This window comes from Euleptes europaea, chromosome 6, assembly GCF_029931775.1.
Source record: "Euleptes europaea isolate rEulEur1 chromosome 6, rEulEur1.hap1, whole genome shotgun sequence".
NCBI classification, from domain to species: Eukaryota; Metazoa; Chordata; class Lepidosauria; order Squamata; family Sphaerodactylidae; genus Euleptes; species Euleptes europaea.
The window spans coordinates 97,400,680-97,422,376 of NC_079317.1; the positions used below are offsets into that span (position 1 = coordinate 97,400,680).

At 44.3% G+C, this 21,697-nt stretch overlaps 1 protein-coding gene across 1 annotated transcript in view; it reads right to left on the bottom strand.

The window, feature by feature from the left end:
• LOC130479577 (sodium/hydrogen exchanger 10-like) overlaps window positions 1-21,697 on the bottom strand; it is a 144,604-nt gene that overhangs the window by 35,856 nt on the left and 87,051 nt on the right. The window contains exons 15-18 of the mRNA XM_056851973.1: window positions 15,710-15,898; window positions 12,565-12,714; window positions 3,627-3,678; window positions 935-1,083 (exon numbers count right to left, since the gene is read on the bottom strand). Coding sequence (XP_056707951.1) covers window positions 935-1,083; window positions 3,627-3,678; window positions 12,565-12,714; window positions 15,710-15,898 — 540 coding nt within the window. The remainder of the gene's footprint in view (window positions 1-934; window positions 1,084-3,626; window positions 3,679-12,564; window positions 12,715-15,709; window positions 15,899-21,697) is intronic.

Genomic DNA, 21,697 nt, shown 5'->3' on the forward strand with positions numbered 1-21,697 from the left:
TTTGTAGTTGTTTGACCTTGTCTGGGAGGATGTTTTTTACCTGGCATTGTGTGGTTGGACATGGGTTCTGCTGGGCTTGTGCTGCCAGAGCGTGCCTGGGTTTTGCTGGGCACCTGCAAGTTGGATTAGCTTGCGGCTTCATCTGGGTTGGTAAAAGTGGACCCTGTTTTGATTTTCTTGTGTTGTGTTTCTGTATGTTTTTTAGATTGGTTCTGTTGGGCTTTGCAATGTGGTTTGTGGTTCCAATGGATTGGGTTGTGGTATGGTTGTGTAGGGCTTCTGTTGGTTCTTGGTGTGGGAGGCATTGACCTGTGGTTGCTCGCAGGCATGCCTCCTTGCTTTTCCACTGGAGGGAAAAAAGGCTGTTGGATTAGCTTGGGGCTTCATCTGGGCCTGCTTGGGGGGCATCCTGGGGCCCTTGCCAACTCTGTAAACTGCCCAGTGACTGATGGCAGGACTCAGTCCCTTCAAGGGGGAGGGAGTTTGCCACGGATGGAGTGCCTCGATCCCTGGCCATGCTTCTTTCTGGCCCCTTAGCTGTGACAAACATAGGGCTAGGCCCCCAGGCCTGCTGCCCTCTGATTGGTTCTGCCTGCCCTATCCGTCACTGCCCAGTGGATGCAATAAAATACCAGAGTGGAATGCCACAGTGCAGTTGCTGGGGATGTTGATGTGGTTGCAGCCTCAGAAACCCAGCTACATGCTCCTTTTCCTGTCACCCAGTCATTAATGAAACTCTTTAAGGAGCAGGCTAGTGGTGCCATAGTTACATCAGTGGCCAGCTGCAGCAACATTGGCAGCCCTTAGGATTGCACTGTATTTCCTTCAAGATTTTATTCCAAAAGGATGTGACCCAAAAGCAATCCCATCACACATGTTTGTTATGTGTATAAACTGTATACATACATATTTATTTGGGCATTAAAAAAATTACCTCATGCAGTTCTCTTCCTTCATATTCATTAACAATTCCTCCAGATACCATGAATTTAAGAGTTTCAAAAGCTGCGTTTAGCACTGTTTGGACTGCTTGTTTAGTTTTCACAGCAGTAACAATTTCTGGATACTCATGCTGCATTAGTCCTGAAACAAACAAAAATGTTAATTTTTCATGCAAGAAATGTTTGATGATAGCTCAATTATTGAAAATTACCTAGATGGTAATGCTTACTATAGTGATCTATTGATCCCTTTTATGAAAACCCTTATTTTATGAAAACCCTTATTTGCATAGTTGCAAGCCCTATTTCTTTCAGTTTTATTGATTTTAGTAGGATATTTTTCTTAACAAAAGGGATATTTTACTTATCTATAATTTATCACCCTGTGAGGTGGCAGCAGGAAGACCTTGTGGCATTATTAGGGCTGTGCATATCGATAAACCTGAACTGAAAATAAACCTAAAATTAGCCGTTTCAGCAATGTTTGGGTTTTATTTTTGCCAAATACCAAAACCTGGGAATCTACCGAAGCTGAATAGGTGATTCCCAAAAAGCTGAATAGATATTCAGGTTTTACCTATTTGCCTTTGCTCAGATGCATTTTAGATGTTTCTATCTTTCACTGGTTTTGTTATTTGGGGCCCTTTTGAGGTAGGGGTTGTGTAATCGGAGCCAACTTGGCCAGACCAAACTATTCATCACCATTCAGTGGATTAATCTGGATAGCATGTAAAAGATGGGGCTCACCAGGTCCCATCCAGAGGGATATATCCTCCAACTAAAAGCACCAACTTCAATAACTGCTGATCTGGCTTCTGAAGAAGACTCCTTACCTGCGCAGATGAGGAATCTCCTTCAGAAGAGCCGCCTCGGTTGTGATTTCGGCTGGCTCTGCTATCATGCCTCCCATGAAATCCTGCTCTCAAAGTGAAGGTCACCCTGCACCGTGACCATCTCTTTAAATCAGATTTTTTATGACTGTATTAAAGAACAGTTCACAGGAAGTCATTTCCCCAAAAGAAATGTTTTCTGTGCCTTATTTTTCTTGCATTTAAGCCGTTTTCCTGTTTGGAAGCTAATGTGCATGGACATCACGCAAAGAGACCCAGATACAAATGGAGCCCCCAGACTCTTAGGGGCCAGCCTGCTAATTGGCTCTTTCCACAAGTCCTTGGTAACGCTGACCTTCTGAACCTTAAAACCGATTGACAGCTAGTCTCGTAAATGCCTGGAGGATGGGGACGACCCCTTTGTGGGCCCATAAAATTGGACTCCCTGCCCCAAACTTCAGCAAACTTAGTGTCTGTCTAAGGAGAGTCCCTTGCAGTTACAATGCAAATTTGTTGACTCTACCTCCAAAAATGCCCCCACAGGAGCTTTGGGGGGAAATCCCCATAGACTATAATGGTTCTGATTTTTTTGGGGGGGAACCCGGAAATAAAGCTGATATACCCGTTTACTGGTATGGGCATTTGGCTTATTTTAGGTTTACTAAAAAAATAAAATAAACCCGCTCTCGAAATTTACCGGGGTTTTTTGTGTTTTTTTGCACACCCCTAGGTATTATAGAAAGGACCACCAGAAACCTGATACTGAGAGTCAGGCATTTTTCACAGTCAAAATGCCAAATGTAAGGCAATCTGCTCCTCTCTTCCTCCAGCAAAGCAGGCCTCAAGGTGAACTTGCTCTGCTAGTGGAAGGGCAAGGGTGGGGATTTCCCCCTATTTCTGCTTTTGCCTTTTTTCTCTTTCCTTACTTCAGTTGTGTGAACAAATTTGTTCAGAATTTTTTCAGATATGTTTAATTATGTGCAAGGGGCATTGAGCAGAGAGGAAGGCAAAGAAGGTGTATGAGCTTTTTCCACTACTGCAATGTAGGATCTAACTCAAATAATACTAATAATGGTATGCCCCCCCCCAAAAAAAATCAGTATTTTTGAGATCGGGTTTAACAGAACTGAAATTTTCCAGAAAATCGGGGGGGGGGGTGTTTCCAGCTTTTTTCAAATATCCAAAAATTTTGGGGTCTATTAAACCCTATGGAAAATCTTTGTGGGCTCTGGTGGGGTTATGGTACAGTCACCAAATGATGATTCTCCTTAGACGAACCTCCAAGTTTGGTAAAGATTAGATCAGAGGGTGTCCCCATTCATTCCCCATAATTTCCCATGGACTGTCTTTACCAAACTTAGGGGTTCTTGTAAGGACAGTCACCAACTATGCTGAAAATTTGGTGCCTCTACCTCAAAAAACAGTCCCCGCAAGCCCTGCGAAGACTTTTCATATGGTATAACGGAACCAAGGTCTTTAAAAATCAAAGAGCATGGCGACATATTAGTCTTTGCGTAGCTGATGGTGACTCTCCTTACAAGAACCCCTGAGTTTGGTAAAAATTGTATCCCCTAGCCCAATCTTCACCAAATTCAGGGGTTCTTGTAAGGAGAGGCACCAGCAGGTACGCTGCAAATTTGGTGCCTCTACCTCAAAAAACAGCCCCCCAGAGCCCCGCAAAGACTCCCCAAAGAGTACAATGTTGCCGAACCTTTCCCCACCATTGTGAGAATGGTGGGAAGCAAATTTTATTTAAACTTTGGATATTTGGACTAAATAAATGTAAACTCCTTCAACAGAAATAATAATTACAACATAAAAACTTGTAGTGTAAGATACCTCTATAAATGCTTACCTAACTCCTTCATGGCATCTTGTTTGTTCTTATCAAATATTTTTTTAAAATCCTGTTTTTTTAGAGAAAGAGAAATATTTCTTATGCTAAGAAAAATACACACCCCATTGCAAAATGATGTTATTTTTTATTAACACTAAACAACAATAATAATCAGTATAGCTAATTCTCAGTACAGCCCCATCTGTGGATACTTAAATCCAGAGACTGGGGCCACAGACAGACAAGCCAAATTTTTCTAAAATAAAAGTTTGTATAAAAATGTGCAAGCCCTGACCTGGATTGCCCAGGCTAGCCTGATCTCGTCAGATCTCAGAAGCTAAGCAGGGTCAGCCGTGGTTAGTATTTGGATGGGAGACCACCAAGGAATACCAGGTTGCTGTGCAGAGGAAGGCACTGGCAAACCACCTCTGTTAGTCTCTTGCCATGAAAACCCCCAAAAAGGGGTCGCCATAAGTCGGCTGTGACTTGACAGCACTTTACACACACACAAAAATGTGCAAACTAAATTTTAAAAATTAAACCCCCACAAATGATAGGAGCAGCACGTGTAGCTTTAAGAAATGAATGCTCTCAGTGCCTGTTTCTAGGCAACCACAACAGTATTGCAGCCTTAAAGCCTTGGGTTCTGGCAGGGGGAAGTAGCAGGCCCCCTTCCAGGGCTGTTTTGGCCTTTGAAAGAGGACTCCTTGGAGCTAGGCTTGGCAGCCACCAAGGGTGACGTGCTACTATATAACTTGCAAAATTCACCCAGCACTGACTACTTCAGCAACCACCCCACGAAAGCCAGTAAGGGGTAGAGATCAGAGTTTCAAAGTTTCAGGATCTGGGAGTTTCAAGATCTGGGAGACACAGGTTGAATTACCACTCTGCCATGGAAACTCACTGGGTGACCATGGGCCAGTGACACATTGTCAGCTTAATTTACCTCACAGGGTTGTTGTGAGGATGAAATGGATGAGGGGAGAATGATATATGCCTCTTTGGGTCCCCATTGTGGAGAAAAGCATGGTATAAATGAAGTAAATAAATAATAAATATAACCAGTTGGTGAGATGGAGAGAAGGAATCGGGAGAAGGTTAGAATATGGGGGTAGCCAAGAAAAGGGAAAGAAGAAATAGTGTGGGGAAGGGTGTACAGTGAAAAATGAGATGCTCCCGTAAATCCTTGTCAATACCACACTGCATCCTGGCAGCTGGCATCATGCAACTGGGCCATACTTTTCCTGGATAGAGGTAGCAGTTGGAAGGAAAGAGGAAAAGCTGAAGACAGCATATGGGTAGAGCTCCATGTAACACCACCACCTTGATTACCAGATCTGAACCTTATGAATATTTAAGGGGATGAACTATGAGATAGACACCACTCTCCATTTCCTTATCACCTTCACTCTTGAGCTTTCCTTCCCCCACCACATACAATATTGTTAACTATAGTGCAGCATTTCATCTCCACTAGTTAGTGCCAGTGTAGATGTAATATTACATCATAATTGCTGTTAATTAGCTGAAGAATTCACACACATGAAAGCAAAGGGAGAAATAAGCCTGGTGAGGCATGCTCCCTATCTTCTGGCTATTGTCAGCAGTATGTTTGCATCAGGCAGTTAATCAGTTGTTTTTCTTTTAATGTTGGATAAGGACACAGAAACGAAAGATGAATAGTATCCCACTATATGGACCTCTACTTTGGTAGAAAATGAAAGGTGTTATGATGCAGCTTCAATTTTGGCTTGTCTCCTCCATATTGGTAATAAGACCAGCATCACTCTGTGTGTCACATCAGGCCAATTAACAGGTTCCTGGCCATCAGAATTATGTCAGAGAGCCAGCAGAAGAAACAGGACTATATCTAATACAGTAATGCTCACTGGAATAGAATATTTATCCCAAAGTGAAGTCCTGGCCAGTGTCTGCATATCAGATTGTTAATGAAGGACTTCCAGTACGTAATCAGTGTGACAAACAGAACATGTCACGGTGGTGGTAGAAAGTGCCATCAATTTACTGCTGACGTATGGTGACTATAGAGTTCTCAAGGCAAGAGATGAACAGAGGTAGTTTGCCATTGCCTACCTCTGCTTAGCACCCTTTGGACTTCCTTGGTGGTTGCCCATCCAAGTACTAACCAATGCTAACCCTGCTTAGCTTCTGAGATCTGATGAGACTGGGCTAGCCTGGGACATCCAGGGCAGGGCCCATAGGATATTATTTATTTATTTTTAAAAAATTGTACCCCGCTGTATCCCAATCAAGGCCAGGCTTAGAGCGGCACTGAGAATTTGGGTAATAGCACTTCCCGAACACAGGATCCACACTCCTAAGTGGTAAGACTCCATTTCATTTCTTGCCATGGACTGGCTTTCTCAGCAATCCAGTTTGGACTACTAGATGTGCTTTCCAAAGTCCCCCTTTACTGACGAGACTGACACTGTCCCAATGACAAAGCCTTGCACAGCTGGAACCCTCCTCTCTCTTATTTTATTTGATATTGTTCCTGTTGTGTATGTATATAGTTGGGGAGTAAGCAAGGGGAGACCTAGGAGCTTGAGTTCTGTACGAAGGCTCCTAACCCCTGCTTACCTTATTGGTTGAGCAAACGGACCCCATTGGCTCTAAGCCACCAGATACCATTGGCCACCAGGAGGTTAGGTCCCCCTATCACGGACCAAGGGGGGAGCGGCAGCAGGCGGCCAGGGGGGCATATAAACAGGGGTTGCTCATTGTGTTAACCGGTTCTGTCCTGTAATCAATAAACGCAGTTGTTTTTTGAACTCCGTCTTCGACCTCGTGAACCCTTCCCACGTGGACTTAACAGTTCCCAAGACACTGAACACACTGCTTCCTCCTCTTGCTTATCCATTTATACACCTAAGTCCCCACCTTGACACACTTTCCAAGATTACAACTATAAAAATCTTTTGATTTTGAACTTTGCTACTTGTCCTATAAGAGCTCCGTGGCACAGAGTGGTAAGCTGCAGTACTGCAGTCCAAGCTCTGCTCATGACCCGAGTTCGATCCCGACGGAAGTTGGTTTCAGGTAGCAGGGTCAAGGTTGACTCAGCCTTCCATCCTTCTGAGGTCGGTAAAATAACTACCCAGCTTGCTGGGGGTAAAGGGAAGATGACTGGGGAAGGCACTGGCAAACCACCCCATAAACAAAGTCTGCCTAGTAAACGTTGGGATGTGACGTCACTCCATGGGTCAGGAATGACCCGGTGCTTGCACAGGGGACCTTTACCTTACCTTACTTGTCCTATATTCTATAATGATGGCCAGAATCTGTTCCACAGTGAACTCTGCATTCTCACATGCTCTGGCTTGTATGTTTCTTCTGGCTTCACATCACATGGGTTGTGTAACCTTAGAAAAACAGAGTTTCACTTACCTGTAACTGTTGTTCATCTGATGGATCTTCTATGCAGTAACACATTGGGACTGCGCAGGCCAGCCACGGATAAGAATTGTTAGCTTCTAGCAAATTCCAAAAGAGTGCTCCCCCTCCCCTCAGGGCATGCAATCTCCCCGCCCCTCGGTCACATGACCCAAGGAGGAGGGAGCACTCTTCCCTCCAGTTCTCCAACCTGCTGCCACAGAACTATCCACTCGTACTAGCGGAACGGTCCCACAGCGGGGAAGGAGGGAGGGAATGTGTTACTGCATAGAAAATCCATCAGATGAACAACAGTTACAGGTAAGTGAAACTCTGTTTTTCATCTGAATGGCTTCTATGCAGTCCCACATTGGGAGAATAGCGAACTCGCTTACCAGGATGGAGGGTGTGGGACAATCACCGGAATAAGGACTGCAACACTGAACGTCCCACTGCTGCATCTCTTGCTAAATCCACATCCACAGCATAGTGTTTCATGAACGTGGATGGAGTGGACCAGGTGGCAGCTTTACAGATGTCCCGGATATCAACTCTTGAGGAGAAGGCGATGGAGGCCTCATACGCTCTGGTAGAATGAGCCTTGATCATGGGAGGACATTCCCAATGGGCAAAGTCGTAGGCCAACTTGATAGTAGATGTAATCCATCATGAAATGGTCTGGAGAGATGCCCGCTGCCCTCTATGTTTTCCCCCAAAGCAGACAAAGAGGTTACCCACGCCCCTAAAAGACTGGGTTCGGCAAAGCCCCAGCAGGCCGGCGCGCAGACGCCGACGGCTCCAGCACCAGGCGGCCCTTACAACAAGGGAGAGGGGAGCCAAAGCGGGGCAGCCTAGAAGAGGCCCCGGGGGGAGGTAGTTCTCGGGCCGGCCAGTGGGAAGACGGGCCCGGACGGACACCAGACGGCCCCCAGACCACCCGCTGGAGAGGAAAGGGGCGGGGCTGGAAACTGGGAAGAGGAAGGGGTGGGAAGCACTTCAAACCCCCGCAGGCCAGCTGGGTGGGACTGGAAAGAGCCGTACTCAAGGGCTCAAAGAGTCGCATGCGGCTCGGAAGCCGTGCTTTTGCGACCCGTGGGCTAACGTATTGCTCTTGCCCGCAATATGGATCGCTAGGAGAGAGGCGGCGTGATGGATGGCCCACTCCCAAATGACGCTGGCCTCCCTGGAGAGCGAAATGGACCTTGTGCCGCCTTGTTTGTTTAGGTAATACAGGGCGGTGGAGCTGTCTGTGGCGATTTGAACGTGCCATCCCTTCAGGTACCCTGCAAACGAAGACAGAGCAAGACGGATGGCACACAGCTCGAGTAAATTAATATGCAGTCGAGACTCTGAGAGAGACCACCTCCCTTGTGCGGTAAGGTGATCACAGTGGGGGCCCCAACCCACCAGGGAAGCATCAGTAAACAAAAATCTGTCAGGAGATTGTCTGAGAAAGGGTACCCCCGTTAGAACATTAACATCAAGAGTCCACCACTGCAGAGAAGATAACACATATGTGGGGATGGACAATCGCTTATATTGGGAGTCCACGTTAATCCTGAAGGCTCTAAGAAACCAGTTTTGGAGTGGACGCATTCTAAGTCGTGCAAACTCCACCACTGCCGTGGTGGAGGCCATAAGGCCCAGTAACTTTTGTATTTGATGCGCTGTCTGGAACCTTTTGTGAACAAATCTATTCATCAGTTTTCTGATGGCATAGGCCCTCGGCAACGGTAAGAAGGCCCGGGCCGAGTGAGAATCCAGATACACCCCAATAAATGTTTGGGCTCGTGCGGGAGTCAATTGAGACTTTTCGAAATTAACCAAAAGGCCCAAATTATGAAGCGTTGAAAGGATCTAGTCCACCTGTGTGGACAGTTCTGACTGTGAATGGGCCACCACCAGCCAGTCATCAAGGTAGGGGAATATAACACACCCCTTAAGGGCAAGATGAGCTACTACGACAGCAAGGCACTTAGTGAAGGTCCTGGGGCGGTTGAGAGGCCGAACGGCAACACATTATATTGATAGCACTTGCCATTGCACCAAAAACGTAAATACTGGCGACACTGTTCGTGGATCGCTATATGGAAGTAGGCGTCACGGAGGTCCAGCACTACAAACCACGCGTGGGCATCGAGGAAAGGAAGCACCTCAGAGAGGTTAAGCATACAGAATTTCCTGGTCTTGACAAAGATATTAAGGTCTCGCAGATCCAGGATAGGGCGTTTCCCTCCACCTTTCTTATCCACTAGGAAAAAGTGGGAGTAGAACCCATGATTCAGATCTAAAGGTGACACCTCAGATATAGCTCCCTTAGACAGCAGGGTGTGGACTTCCGCAAGGAGGAGATCAGAATTATGAGAAACAGAATGTCCAACAGGTCTAAAAGGAGGAAGAGTGTCAAATTCAATGAAATAACCATATTTTATTATTTAAAGAACCCAAAAATCAGTAGTGATAAACAACCACTCAGAGAAGAGCAGTGACAACCGGTCACGAAAATTAACAGACACGTCTAGTCATGCTCGCTTTGCCCTGGGAAAAGAACCCGGAGATCCCCTCTGGCCCCTATGAGACCTGTTTTTGTTAGGGAACTTCCTGTCCTGTTGTGGGCGAGGAAAGGACGGGCGGAAGGGGGGCTGATGAGGAGGAGCCTGGAACCTATAAAGGCGAGTGGTTTGGGTAGCTGGGCGACCAAAGTAGCACCTCTTAGCATCAGAGGGTTGACGAGTGATTCCAAGGGATTTAGCGTTCGTCTTTTTTTTCTTAAGGCGATCTAAAAAGGTGTCTGTTTGGTCGCTAAATAGAGCCGTCCCTTCGAAGGGAAGGTCCTCTATACGAGCCTTGGTGTCATGAGGAAGCGCAGATTGGCGCAACCAAGCATGCCTCCTGATAACTATCGCAGAAGCTATGGCCTTGCTAGACGAGTCTGTCATGTGCCGGGCAGCCGCCAGCTGCTGCCTCGCCAGAGACATCCCCTCTGATTGAACTGCAAGGACCGAAGGGCGCTGGTCGTCAGGGACGAGGGCAATCTGGGGGGATATGTGGTCCCAAAGGGAATATTGGTATCTGGCCATCATGGCCATGACATTTGAGATGCGGACACTAACCGCAGTGGAAGAGTAAACTTTCCTGGCCAACGTGTCTAACTTACGGCCCTCTGGGTCTCGTGGGGAGGTGTGCGACCCAGACCTGAACTTCCCGGGTAGGGCTTCCACTATGATTGAATTGGGGGGGGGATGTTGGTAAAGGAATTCCCCACCTTCCTTGCGTATTTTGTACAAATTTTCTATACGTTTAGTGGAAGAAGGGACTGAGGCTGGCTTAGCCCAATTAGCATGGAGAATCTCTAGGAGACTCTTCAGGATTGGAAATACTGCAGGGCCCACATCGGGATTATGCAGAATATCCATGACGTCGTCAATAGGACCAGAATCATCTGGTTTGACCTCTATTTTGAGAGCCTTTGCCATGCGGATCAACTGCTCCGCATAGAGATGGACGTCTCCCGCAGGGGATAACGGTTTAGAGTCCCCAACAGTGTCCTCCGGTGAAGGAAGAGATGTGCGGGTTTCATCGTCCCCATCGAATTCAGGTGAGAGGGAGGGATCATAATCAGGGTCGTAGTCAGAGTTATAGTCATCTCCCAAAGAAACAGGGGACCTGGATAAAGGACCTCTCAAAGGAGAACGGGGTCGGGAATGGTAACGACCGTGACGAACAACTGGCGACCTCGAATCAAGCGAAGGCGTGGTATACCGGTGACGAAGGCAGACGGCGTCTGGGGGACCTGGAGCGGGAAACACGCTTTGACGAGCCGCGGCCGCGGCCATCTTGGGAGACAGGGGCTATAAACTTCGCCGAGCGAAGAACGACTGAGGATGGCTTCCTCGAGGAGGGAACCCCAACGGACTCACCAACTAGGGCCCCTTCAGAAGACTTAACATTACCGGATGGACGGTCAGGCGAGTCCCCTTGCGGACGAAGGGACTCCTTGTAAAGGTGGGAGGTAAGGTGGGTAGAACGTTCCCTGAGAGCTTTGGCCATGAGTTTGCCACAGCTCTTGCAGGAAGAGGAAACGTGGCCTTCTCCCAGGCAAAGGAGGCATTCCTTGTGAGGATCGGACTTTGCCACCTTCGCCCCACAAGAAGAGCATTTCTTAAACGGTGGAACTTTCTTAGACTCCATTGCTACGAATGAAGCTAAGCACGTTCTCTCTCCGTGGCGGCAGAAAGAGAACTGGAGGGAAGAGTGCTCCCTCCTCCTTGGGTCATGTGACCGAGAGGCGGGGAGATTGCATGCCCTGAGGGGAGGGGGAGCACTCTTTTGGAATTTGCTAGAAGCTAACAATTCTTATCCGTGGCTGGCCTGCGCCTGCGCAGTTCCAATGTGGGACTGCATAGAAGCCATTCAGATGAACTTAACATTTGGACTACAATGAAAGGTGACACCCCTTTTTATTGATGCCTTTCTTGTTGCAAGCTGCTTTGGGTCTTTTTTTGGGGGAAAGCAGGATATACATGCATAAATGAATAAATTATATAGTTACAATAAATAAGTAGCTATATAATTCTCTTGCTTTCCCTTGTGTACTGGCTGTTTATTTATTAACCTCCCAAGAAAATCTCGAAGTTTAAACCCAATTAAACGTCCTAATAAATAAAATGGCCTTACATTGCCTCCTAAAAATTTCTAAAGACTGTGCCCCCCTCCCGCAGGGACCCCATTCTGCAAGGAATTATGGAAAAGGCATGGACTCTAACAGATACCAGGCAGGCCACTTTAAGCAGTGGAACAACTAAAAGATGGCTTCTTGCCTCCCCTCTTCAGTTGATATAATTCTTGGATGACTGGAATGAGTGGCTCTGTAATGGCCTTCGAGTATTCAGTGCTGTTTGATATTTTTGAGTGAGTGGGGTTTTTGTTTTGTTTACTGGTTATGATTTTCTAAGTCCTCAGTCCAGGTGTGCCTTTATTATTCCTGGTTTCACTCTATAGCAATAATTTCATTGTTCCTTTTCAGATTGTAATGATCCCTTGACAGAGATCCCTCAGTACTGTTGTGCTGGATCACAGCCTGCATCTGATGGCAGCTTTACGCCAGATGAAGACTTAAGCCAGCAGCTTCTTAGGACTGTAGAAGAAAGGTAGCTCCCTTATGCTCATGCTATTTCATTAAGGATTTGACTTTGAATTGGAAAGTGAACTGTATCCACAAGGACACATCTCTGGACAGGTACCTTTTGATCATGCACAGTAGCATACGGTCTCCTTTAGTATAATGATACAACCTAGAAAAGCAGTTGCTTGAGATCAACTGAACTGCTTTTCAGAAATACAATTCCATGCTCTTGGTCTTGATACCGGACACTTTGATAACCTACCCACAAACTCCTTCCTCATCCACACTGACTTTTTATCTATACACAACAGTGTTTCGTGATCCCACTGTACAGAGACATTCTCAAAACACTCTTGACATTTAAAATGATATATGTTAAGAGCACTGTCACAAATAATGTTTACTTTTTTTCTTATAATATATAGTTATTTTACTCACCCTATAAACTATTTCATGGCCAGCTATCTGCTCAATTAAACAGCTTATATTTTCTTCACCCTGAACATATCCTTTGGCAATATCATACCGAAAAGTGAGCTGTTTGTTTATTTGTTTATCCAGCAAGGTAATCACTTTGGGTATCACAATCTGAAAGTCATAATGAAGTAAAAACTGTCAACAAACAAGATCCATGTATTAAATGTGAAGAAGGAAATGACCATATGTTGATGATATTTCTTCTTGGGTGTTCCATCAAAATCTCAAATTGAACATAGTAAACAGAGATGTTTTGATCTTTGCGTTTGATCTCCACCCATCTTCTGATCCTAACTTTACACAACCTAAATGATGAATAATTAGGTTTGAAATTACTGGTTCCATATATAATCCATTACCTTAATTTCATAGTGTAGGGTTTAGGGCTCTGCACCTGGGTATTTCCAGAGCAAAAAAATATACTCCAAAAAGACCTTGTCAGTATTTTTCAGGTAATTCCAGTCAGCTGTAACAGTATTCAGGCTTCTAGAATACCAGATATTGATTCATGAAAATATGCAGGGATATATAAGAATATCCAGGGTCTTAAAATGAAGGCTCCCAGGACAGTTTTTTTTCTATTTCTCAGTGTTCCCTAGCTACAGGAGGGAGAGGGGAGGCAAATGTCCCAGGCAGTAGAGGGACATTAGAGGGAACACCTCCATGACCAATCATCATGATTATTACATTCCTCCATGGCTCTGAGCATGGGCAAAAAAGCATAAAAAGTAGGTAGGGCAGCCAGTGCCAGGCAGGCTGTGAGAATTGTAAACTTCAATTTGAATTCCGGGGTGTAAGGCATATCACCATAATCACCATAGCTACATTTTCCAGAGTGTAATTAACCACTTCGCTATTTGTCCTGCCATAATGACCTTTAAAAAAAGTAAAGCATTTGCCTTGATCTTAGCCAACTTCTTAATCTTTGATAGTAGAAAAGGGCAAGAGTCCAGTAGCACCTTAAAGACTAACAAAAATATTTTCTGGTAGGGTATGAGCTTTCGTGAGCCACAGCTCACTTCTTCAGATACAGCTAGAATGTGAATCCATCTGTCTTTAAGTAGAGGAGAGTGAATTCAGACAAGCATTAGTATGTAAATGTTAACAGTATGTAAATGTGAATAGCAGGCGTGATGGGATTAGGTGTGGTTTGCGGAAGAGTCTGTGATGTCCAGGGGAGAGCATCTCTCCCCTGGACATCACAGACTCTTCTGCATACCACACCTAATCCCATCATGCCTGCTATTCACATTTACATACTGTTAACATTTACATACTAATGCTTGTCTGAATTCACTCTCCTCTACTTAAAGACAGATGGATTCACATTCTAGCTGTATCTGAAGAAGTGAGCTGTGGCTCACGAAAGCTCATACCCTACCAGAAAATATTTTTGTTAGTCTTTAAGGTGCTACTGGACTCTTGCCCTTTTCTACTACTGCAGACAAACTAACACGGCTACCCACTGTGAATTAATCTTTGATATAAGATCTAGAGAACGGACATAAATTCACACAAGAAAAGCAGTTATATGCATATTACCCTGATATTTATTTATTTAAGAGGATTTCTCTTCGGAGTCCTGCTCTAGGTGGCTTACAATCAAAACTTAACAATGTAAAAAAGCCATTAATAATTTTTAATACTAGGCAGAGTAGAAGAGTAGAAAGGAAGAGTAGACCTTACTTTCTGCCATATCCAACTTTTTGACTTCATTATTCACTGGACAAAAAGAGTGTTGTTTTTCTGCTTTCCTGATACTTAAATCCCTATAGCTAAGGGTTGGTGAGGTGTATCCTACCATGCAGTTCCTTCAACGAAATGGTATTTACATTTGTGTAAGAGCAGAAAACAATTTCCACAAATGCCCACTCCAACAGCAGACCCTCACTTTGTACCCTGTACTGATTCTGAATATCTGCTAACCTCTGGGAATAACACTTCAGGGGGCTTGGTAGGCTGCAGCAGGAAGAAAAAAGAGGAAAGTTCTACTTTGCGAAATCTGTGGTTGATTTGATATACCCCAGTGACTGATTCCATTCACCACAGCATCTAGAACAGCAGGCATATGAGTGATCCCCAGAAGAATCCTAAGTCTGGCAACTGTTGTTATCTAAGTCCAGACAGCAATCCCTACATAATCATATTTCATGCATAGAAACACCATCCCTCTTGTACATACATGAGCATCTCTAGTCTCTCAATTAGACTGACTTAACCAGTAACTGGGTCTTTACTGATGTTATTATCTTCATCAATCTTTTTTACCCAACGTCTTCAGAATTCTATGTCTCCAAATCTTGCAGATTCTTCAAATAATTCTCTCTCTATGGTGTTAAAGAAAGAATGGAGAAGAAATCACACTCCCTCTCATTTAGAACATGATGGAAGAGTGTTTAAAAGGGAGTACAGGGAGGAAGTTCCTCATGTTTATGAGAGCTCTGGAAATTTCTACAGCTGGTTTCTGCATGCATAGTTCTCAAAGTAGGACTGCACAAAGGCCATATGATGAATATTACAGTTCCCTAGGGAGACAAAAATTATTATTGTATTCTCCCTTTTCATAGGCTTAGAATTTTGGAATAATTTTTACCCCTTCTCTTTGTAGTTTTTGGTAAATTCTGGTTCACTATCTGGCCATTGTTACCAGAATAATATAGTCTCCTTGCTGGCTTTCTTCATCTCAAGGCAGAGTGGGTGATAGTTCTTGTGCCTTTCTTCTTAATAAACCATCCCAACTCAGAGCAGGTAACACTATCACTTGCATCTCCCAATTCAGATTGGAACTTTCTCAAAGATTGTACCCACGGACAGTGATGAGTGGGAAGCTTATACCAGATACATGACAAAGTGAGCTTTGACTCACAAAAGCTTATACCCTGGAAATGTTTGTTGGTATTGGACTTGAATTTTGCTCTGGTATTATTAGATTCATTTTTAAAAAAATTTAAAAATCAAATTATAACTAAATTGATGTTAATCAATATTAATGAATATATTTTAAACATTTAAAATTACATTTTTATATTTTTTAAATATGAACAATAAACTTCTCAATTAGTAAAGTAGACCATATTGCTGAAAAATGACCGAAATATGCTTTTACCTTCAAGAGTCGCAGAATTCTTAGAAGACGAAAAATTCGGAATACATTGATGGTATTTAACATATAATATTCTCGATTACTTTGCTTAAGGACATTTATAACGATGACATCTATAATTCCCACTGTTATAATTAAAAGGTCAAACTGGTTCCAGTGATGATAGAGGTATGTCTTCCCCATCGCTGAAGCCTGTTAAAAATAAATATTCACATTTAATAAGGCAGAAGACATTATACTTTGGCTAATGCAAGTTCATACTTAAATTATTTATCCATATACTAATCAAGAGTACAAATAAAATATGATCTTTCATTTATCAAGTCTTGCAGCCCATTCCTGAGCCTCAAGGGTGAAAGCCCTTAGGAAGCCAGGAAGGGGCTGTGTCAGTGTTCAGGCCTCCTGCACTGGAGCCCGAGCTGCTTATGCCGTCCAGGGTGGCCCGGGCAGCAGCGGGAAGGCCCAGACACTTTCCAGGGCGGCCCAGGGCAGCCGGCACAGCCTTGTGCCAGAGGCCGGATGGCTCTCTTCTGTGCGCCTTCCCCAGGGGGGCGTTCCTGGGGAGTTCCGGCACCATGGCAGGGGAGGAGCCGCCTCCTCAGCCCTTTCGGGCCAGGAACGCTCCTTTTTTATTTTGTTGAGATACTCCACCTTTTTAGGAGGCGTATTCCCGTGCAACCCTATGGAGGGTTGTGCGGGTTTTTCCTGATGTGGGGAGGGTTCATCCCCGGGCGGGGGGGGGGGGGGAACCTCCTGTAACCAGTACAGCCCTTTCTCTCAGGAATGGGCTGTTGGAGTGATAAACAAAGATTGGTATACAAAGTATCCTAAATCGAACTTCTAAAATTCTTCTGATATCAACCCTTATGTCATTTGACAAGCCTCTTGCTAAACTAATAAGTGCAGCGTTAGAGACATAAGCTCCGGATCTGATGCGTCTGATGCACCGCATGTACAATTTTTTTAACCTGTGTATGATATGCTTCCCTGTTTATAACAAATATAATATACCAAATATATATACCAAATATATTATGCATGTAAAGAATATTCCATTCAACAAAAATCACCTCAATCATACCTGCATTCTTTATAAGTAAGAATTGAGATATTTTCTCACCCCTGATGGTGGCACAACCCTATACCACTGAAAACACTGGCATAACTCTCAAAGGTCCCATGTTCAGTCATGCAAAGGAAAAACTCAAGCCCAACTCCCATCCTTTCTCAATGCATTGGTGCAGCTTAGGACTCTGTAGTGAGATCAGAAGACCCCAGAGCACACAAAGGAGTGGGATCTGAAAAGGGGAGCTGTTCCTTTGGGGCTTCCTTCTGGGTTCCCTTCTTGGCTGGGAATTCAGAGGAGCATGTGTTTTGCCATGAAGGATGACGGGGAGAATCACGCAAAAGGGAGATACGGATGCACCACGGCAGGCATCCTGCATCTACCCATATCAGATGCAACATAGACTATAAATACTTTAGTTAGAACCTGTATTTTTGTTTATTTTCTTTAGTGTGCCTATATCTTTACCTTTGCAATACCCTGAGTTTGTACCTTGTAGAAATAAAGTCTTAAACTTGAGAGAGTCTGCACAAGTTCTTACCTACCTGCCTGGCTCCTTGGCATGCTACTGAACCATACCCCTGCAAGGCTGGCTTTGGGCAACCACTCTAGAGAAGGGGGCTGGATTTTACTCGAAGTGGTGGTGGTAACCGAACAGGGGGGGGGGAAAGTTGCTACTCTTGCCCACAACATGACAAAGACCACAACAGAAACAAAAACACAATGCTGAGGGGAGCACTGGCATATCTCCGGAGATATAGGGTTTTTCCACACGTGTGGTTTTTATCGGTCCTGGCTCTTAACTGCTTTGGGTTTTTCTTTTCTGCATGTGTTTTGGGGTCTATAGGGGTCACTTTGGTTTTTTAGAGCTTTTCCTCTGGATTTTATGGCAGCACTTTTACCATGATTTTTTTCAAGCAGAATTGGAGTTGGCTTCACTCCTCATGCGTAATTCTACATTTAAGGTATTTTTTTTCTGCCCATCCATTCCCACATTCTATCTTCCCCCATCAATCCATGCCACTCTCCTCTCCCACCTTCCCCCTGCCATGAACTACTGCCCTTAAAAAATTAAATTAAAGGAAATAGTAATAGTCTGCTAACAGAGACATGATCAACTCTGTCCCTATTTTTAAAAAGGTTTTATGTTTCTGCAAAATCATGGTTCAGTATCACTCTTCCCTCCCCCTCGGCCCCATGCTACTGCCCTTTTTAATTTTAAATTAAATGGAATAGTGACAGAGTGCTAACAGAGACCTGATTGGTGCTGCTCCCTTTTTAAAAAGTTTCTGCAACACCACACTCCATTACCTCTCCCCCTCCTCCAATCTGCTGGGTCTTCCACCACTTTTAAAGATTAAAATTATTAACTGTAATAGCGATAGTATGCTAACAGAAGGAGTGCTGCTGAACAGCATGGTTTTAGTGCTTGGTTTTTCATTTGGCTAGACCAAAAAGCTTATTTGGAGAAGGTGCACAGCTTCACCCATATTATGCCTTTTCTTCTTTTTAGTTACAAAGAGAAGGGGTAAAAATTATTCCATTTATCTACTGCTCTATGTTGCATTGTTCCTTACTACTGCTTGTGTATTGAGCAGCTTTCCTCCATGGGCTGCTTGTGTTTACTGCTCTTATATGAAATGGTTTCTCTTCACATATTATTGCTTAAAATGGTGCTTGTTGAAGTATGTTCAGGAGAATATAGTGATGCTTACCCGTAACTGTTGTTCATCGAGTGGTCCTCTTTTCAGGTGCACATGGGAACTGCACATGCACAGGACTGCTGCGGAACACTTAGAAAGCTTCTTTTTAGCCCTGCAACAAGGATTGCTCCCCCTCCCCTCCGGCAACAGTCCTTTCTGCCTTTTCGAACACGTGATGGAGGGGTGGGGAGCATCCTTCCCTCAGTTCTCCTTCTGCTGCCGCGGTACCCAGACCCACTAGGCAGTGAGTTAGCCAACAGCAGGCAAGGAGGGACCACTCGATGAACAACAGTTACAGGTAAGCAACACTGTTTCCATAGGAGGGGGAACGAAGGGTGCTTGGGCCAGTAAGGGGCAATCAGGATGATAGAAGCCTGATCCTGGAGGATTTTCGCTACTGTCCTTCCCAACAGAGGGACCGGGGGGAAAGCATACATGAGACTGCTTCCCCACTGGACCTGGAAGGTGTCCCTTATGGACCATGGGTCCGCTGCTGCCCTGGAACAGACAGAAGTTTGGGCACTTGGTGTTGAGGGATGAGGCAAATAGGTCTATCCTCGGGGTACCCCATAGGGCAAAAACAGGGACAAGGTATTTATCCTGTATGGATCACTCGTGCTGCAGGGAGGCATCGCAGCTAAAAGCATCTGTAAGCCACTTTTGATATGCCTGCAATATGCATGGAGTGAGGGATACATTGTGGGCGATGGTCCATTCCCAAACCTGCATGGCCTCTTGGCATAGGGCCATGGAACTAATGCCTCCCTGTTCCCCCCCCCCGCATCTCTCAAAGCATGAAAGAGAGATAGGAATGGCTTCAGACCCTAAGCCAGGATATTTTAACGATTTACACACTTTATCGGCCACTTCGCCCCATGGAAAGGCTTCCCTGAAGGACCATGAGACAACCCCACCCCTTATTGAGATGGACTCATTCTCCTCCATGCCTCCCTTAGAATCTTCTTGCCAGGAGAATACATTGCCTCTAATATTTACATCTCTCCCATCAAGATCGTTAAGGGCATCTGAAAATGACACGGGCATCGAGACCCAGGATCAAGGCTTAGAAGGGGCTCTTGAAGCCAAAGACGCCCAATAAGTTAGCATACAATGCACCTAACCCTGTAGACCTAACTTTGGTACAGATCAACCTGAGCAAGAATTATGATTGCGATTCGATTATTTTATTTGAGATCTATAATAACAAAGATCTCCTTGAACCACCTGCTCAGAAATCCTGGGCACAGGAATTACAAGAGGAACTTTTCACCCAGCTCTCAGACCCATGTTATATCACATCACACTCTGAGGAAGGAAATAGCTGGCAGCAGGAGATTATTAAAAGGGACATAAACTATTCAAGCACAGTAACACCTGGAAAAGAAGCAACTCCGGAGGCACCCATCACTGAAACAGAAGCAAAGATGGAGAATAAAGAAGTGCCCACACCCCCCGGAAGAGTTCAACACAACTCTTTGACAGCATGACTGGAAGACCCTATAGGACAGCCACTAGGAGGAGTGCTAATACTCTCCTGGAACATCTGGTCATCTAAGAAAATAGATCCAACCTTTATGGAATACATATCTCGGTTTGACATCGTCATGCTTCAAGAGACCTGGTCCTTAACAACACCGTTAATGGACGGTTTTAAAACTTTTGATCTCCCTGCCATGGCACCAGAGAGGAAGGGGAGACCAAGGGAAGGACTTGCTATTTTAATTTCTACAAAATTATAGGTTACAGTGGAAGAACTAAAAGTAGAGACTCAAAACACGCAGGCCATAATTATACATTTTGGCAAATTTTGCCTTTTAAATAGTAATGTATATATGCCTTTTTTAACGAACAAATCTAGGCTACAGGAAATATGGGGCAATTTAGAAATATACATAGCTGATTTGATTTTGAAGTACCCGGATGCCTTTGTCTTAGTAGCTGGTGATTTTAATGCTAGAGCTGGCTCCTCGGATAAAATGTTATATTTGAGATATAAGGCACCACCTCCTACACCACCACTCCTTACAAATTAGACAATCAAGGGACATAAAATCTAATTGGAAAGGGTCCCTCCTAGCACAACTATCCAGAAGATTAGATCTGTTTATTTTGAATGGTTCAGTCAAAGGCGATATCCCCGGAGAATTTACATTCTGGTCAGGACGGGGAGTTACCACAATTGACTACATTCTAGCCTCGCACAATTTAATAAACTATGTAGAATATTTAAGAGTAGGAACCCGTCAAGAAAGTGATCATTTACCAATTAATGTAGCACTGAAGAATGCATACTTTATAACATGTTTAAATAAGGAAATGGATCAAAATTGAAACCCTGCTCCTAGATATAAGAGATGCAAAAGTCAAATAACATAGACAAAATTGCTAAGGAATTTATGGCCTCAGAAGAGATCTCCCACCTCCGGGATAAAATGATCAGCGCTGCCCATTTTGAAACAACATTGGAATCTTAATGCCTAATTTTGAGTGGATGGTCAGATTTAATTTCTAATCATAAACAGATTGCAGGCTCCACAAGAATAAGACCTCACTCCCAACCATGGTTTAACCAAGAATGCTGGCTAGCAAAAAAATGCTTAATAGCCAAATTTGCATACTATAAATCTCAGAACATTGGCTTTTCACCTCCAGATCTAATTGCCTTAAAACAAAACTATATAAAATTAATCAAAAAGAAAAAGGCATTAAAAAAGACCTGGATAATCTTATTCAAGCAGCTAAGCTTAAAGACTCCTCACTTTTTTGGAAGATCGTCTCAGGGGGACTTCAGACAGAAGCCCCAAAATCATGTTGAGAGATAGCAGCAAAAACTTGGGAAACCCACTTCTCTGCACTTTATAATACAGAGCCCGCCCAAAACTCCTCTCTGCTTACAGATTTAGGAAATCCTCCTCTTTGGCCCCCAGTTACTTCTGCAGAGGTTAAAAAGCTCATAGGCCTGTTAAAACCAGGGAAAGCCCCAGGAAAGGACATAATCCCTCCAGAATTGATTAAAGCAGACACTGAATGGTGGGCTTTACTTCTTGATTCCCTTTTTACTTACATAGACCAAACGGCACAAATCCCTAATGATTGGAATATGGCTATCATTATACGATACATAAAAAAGGGGAAAAAACAGATCCATCTAACTACCATCCAATAAGTCTTTTAACTGTGGTGGGTAAACTATATGCCAGACACCTATGCTGGAAGTTATGG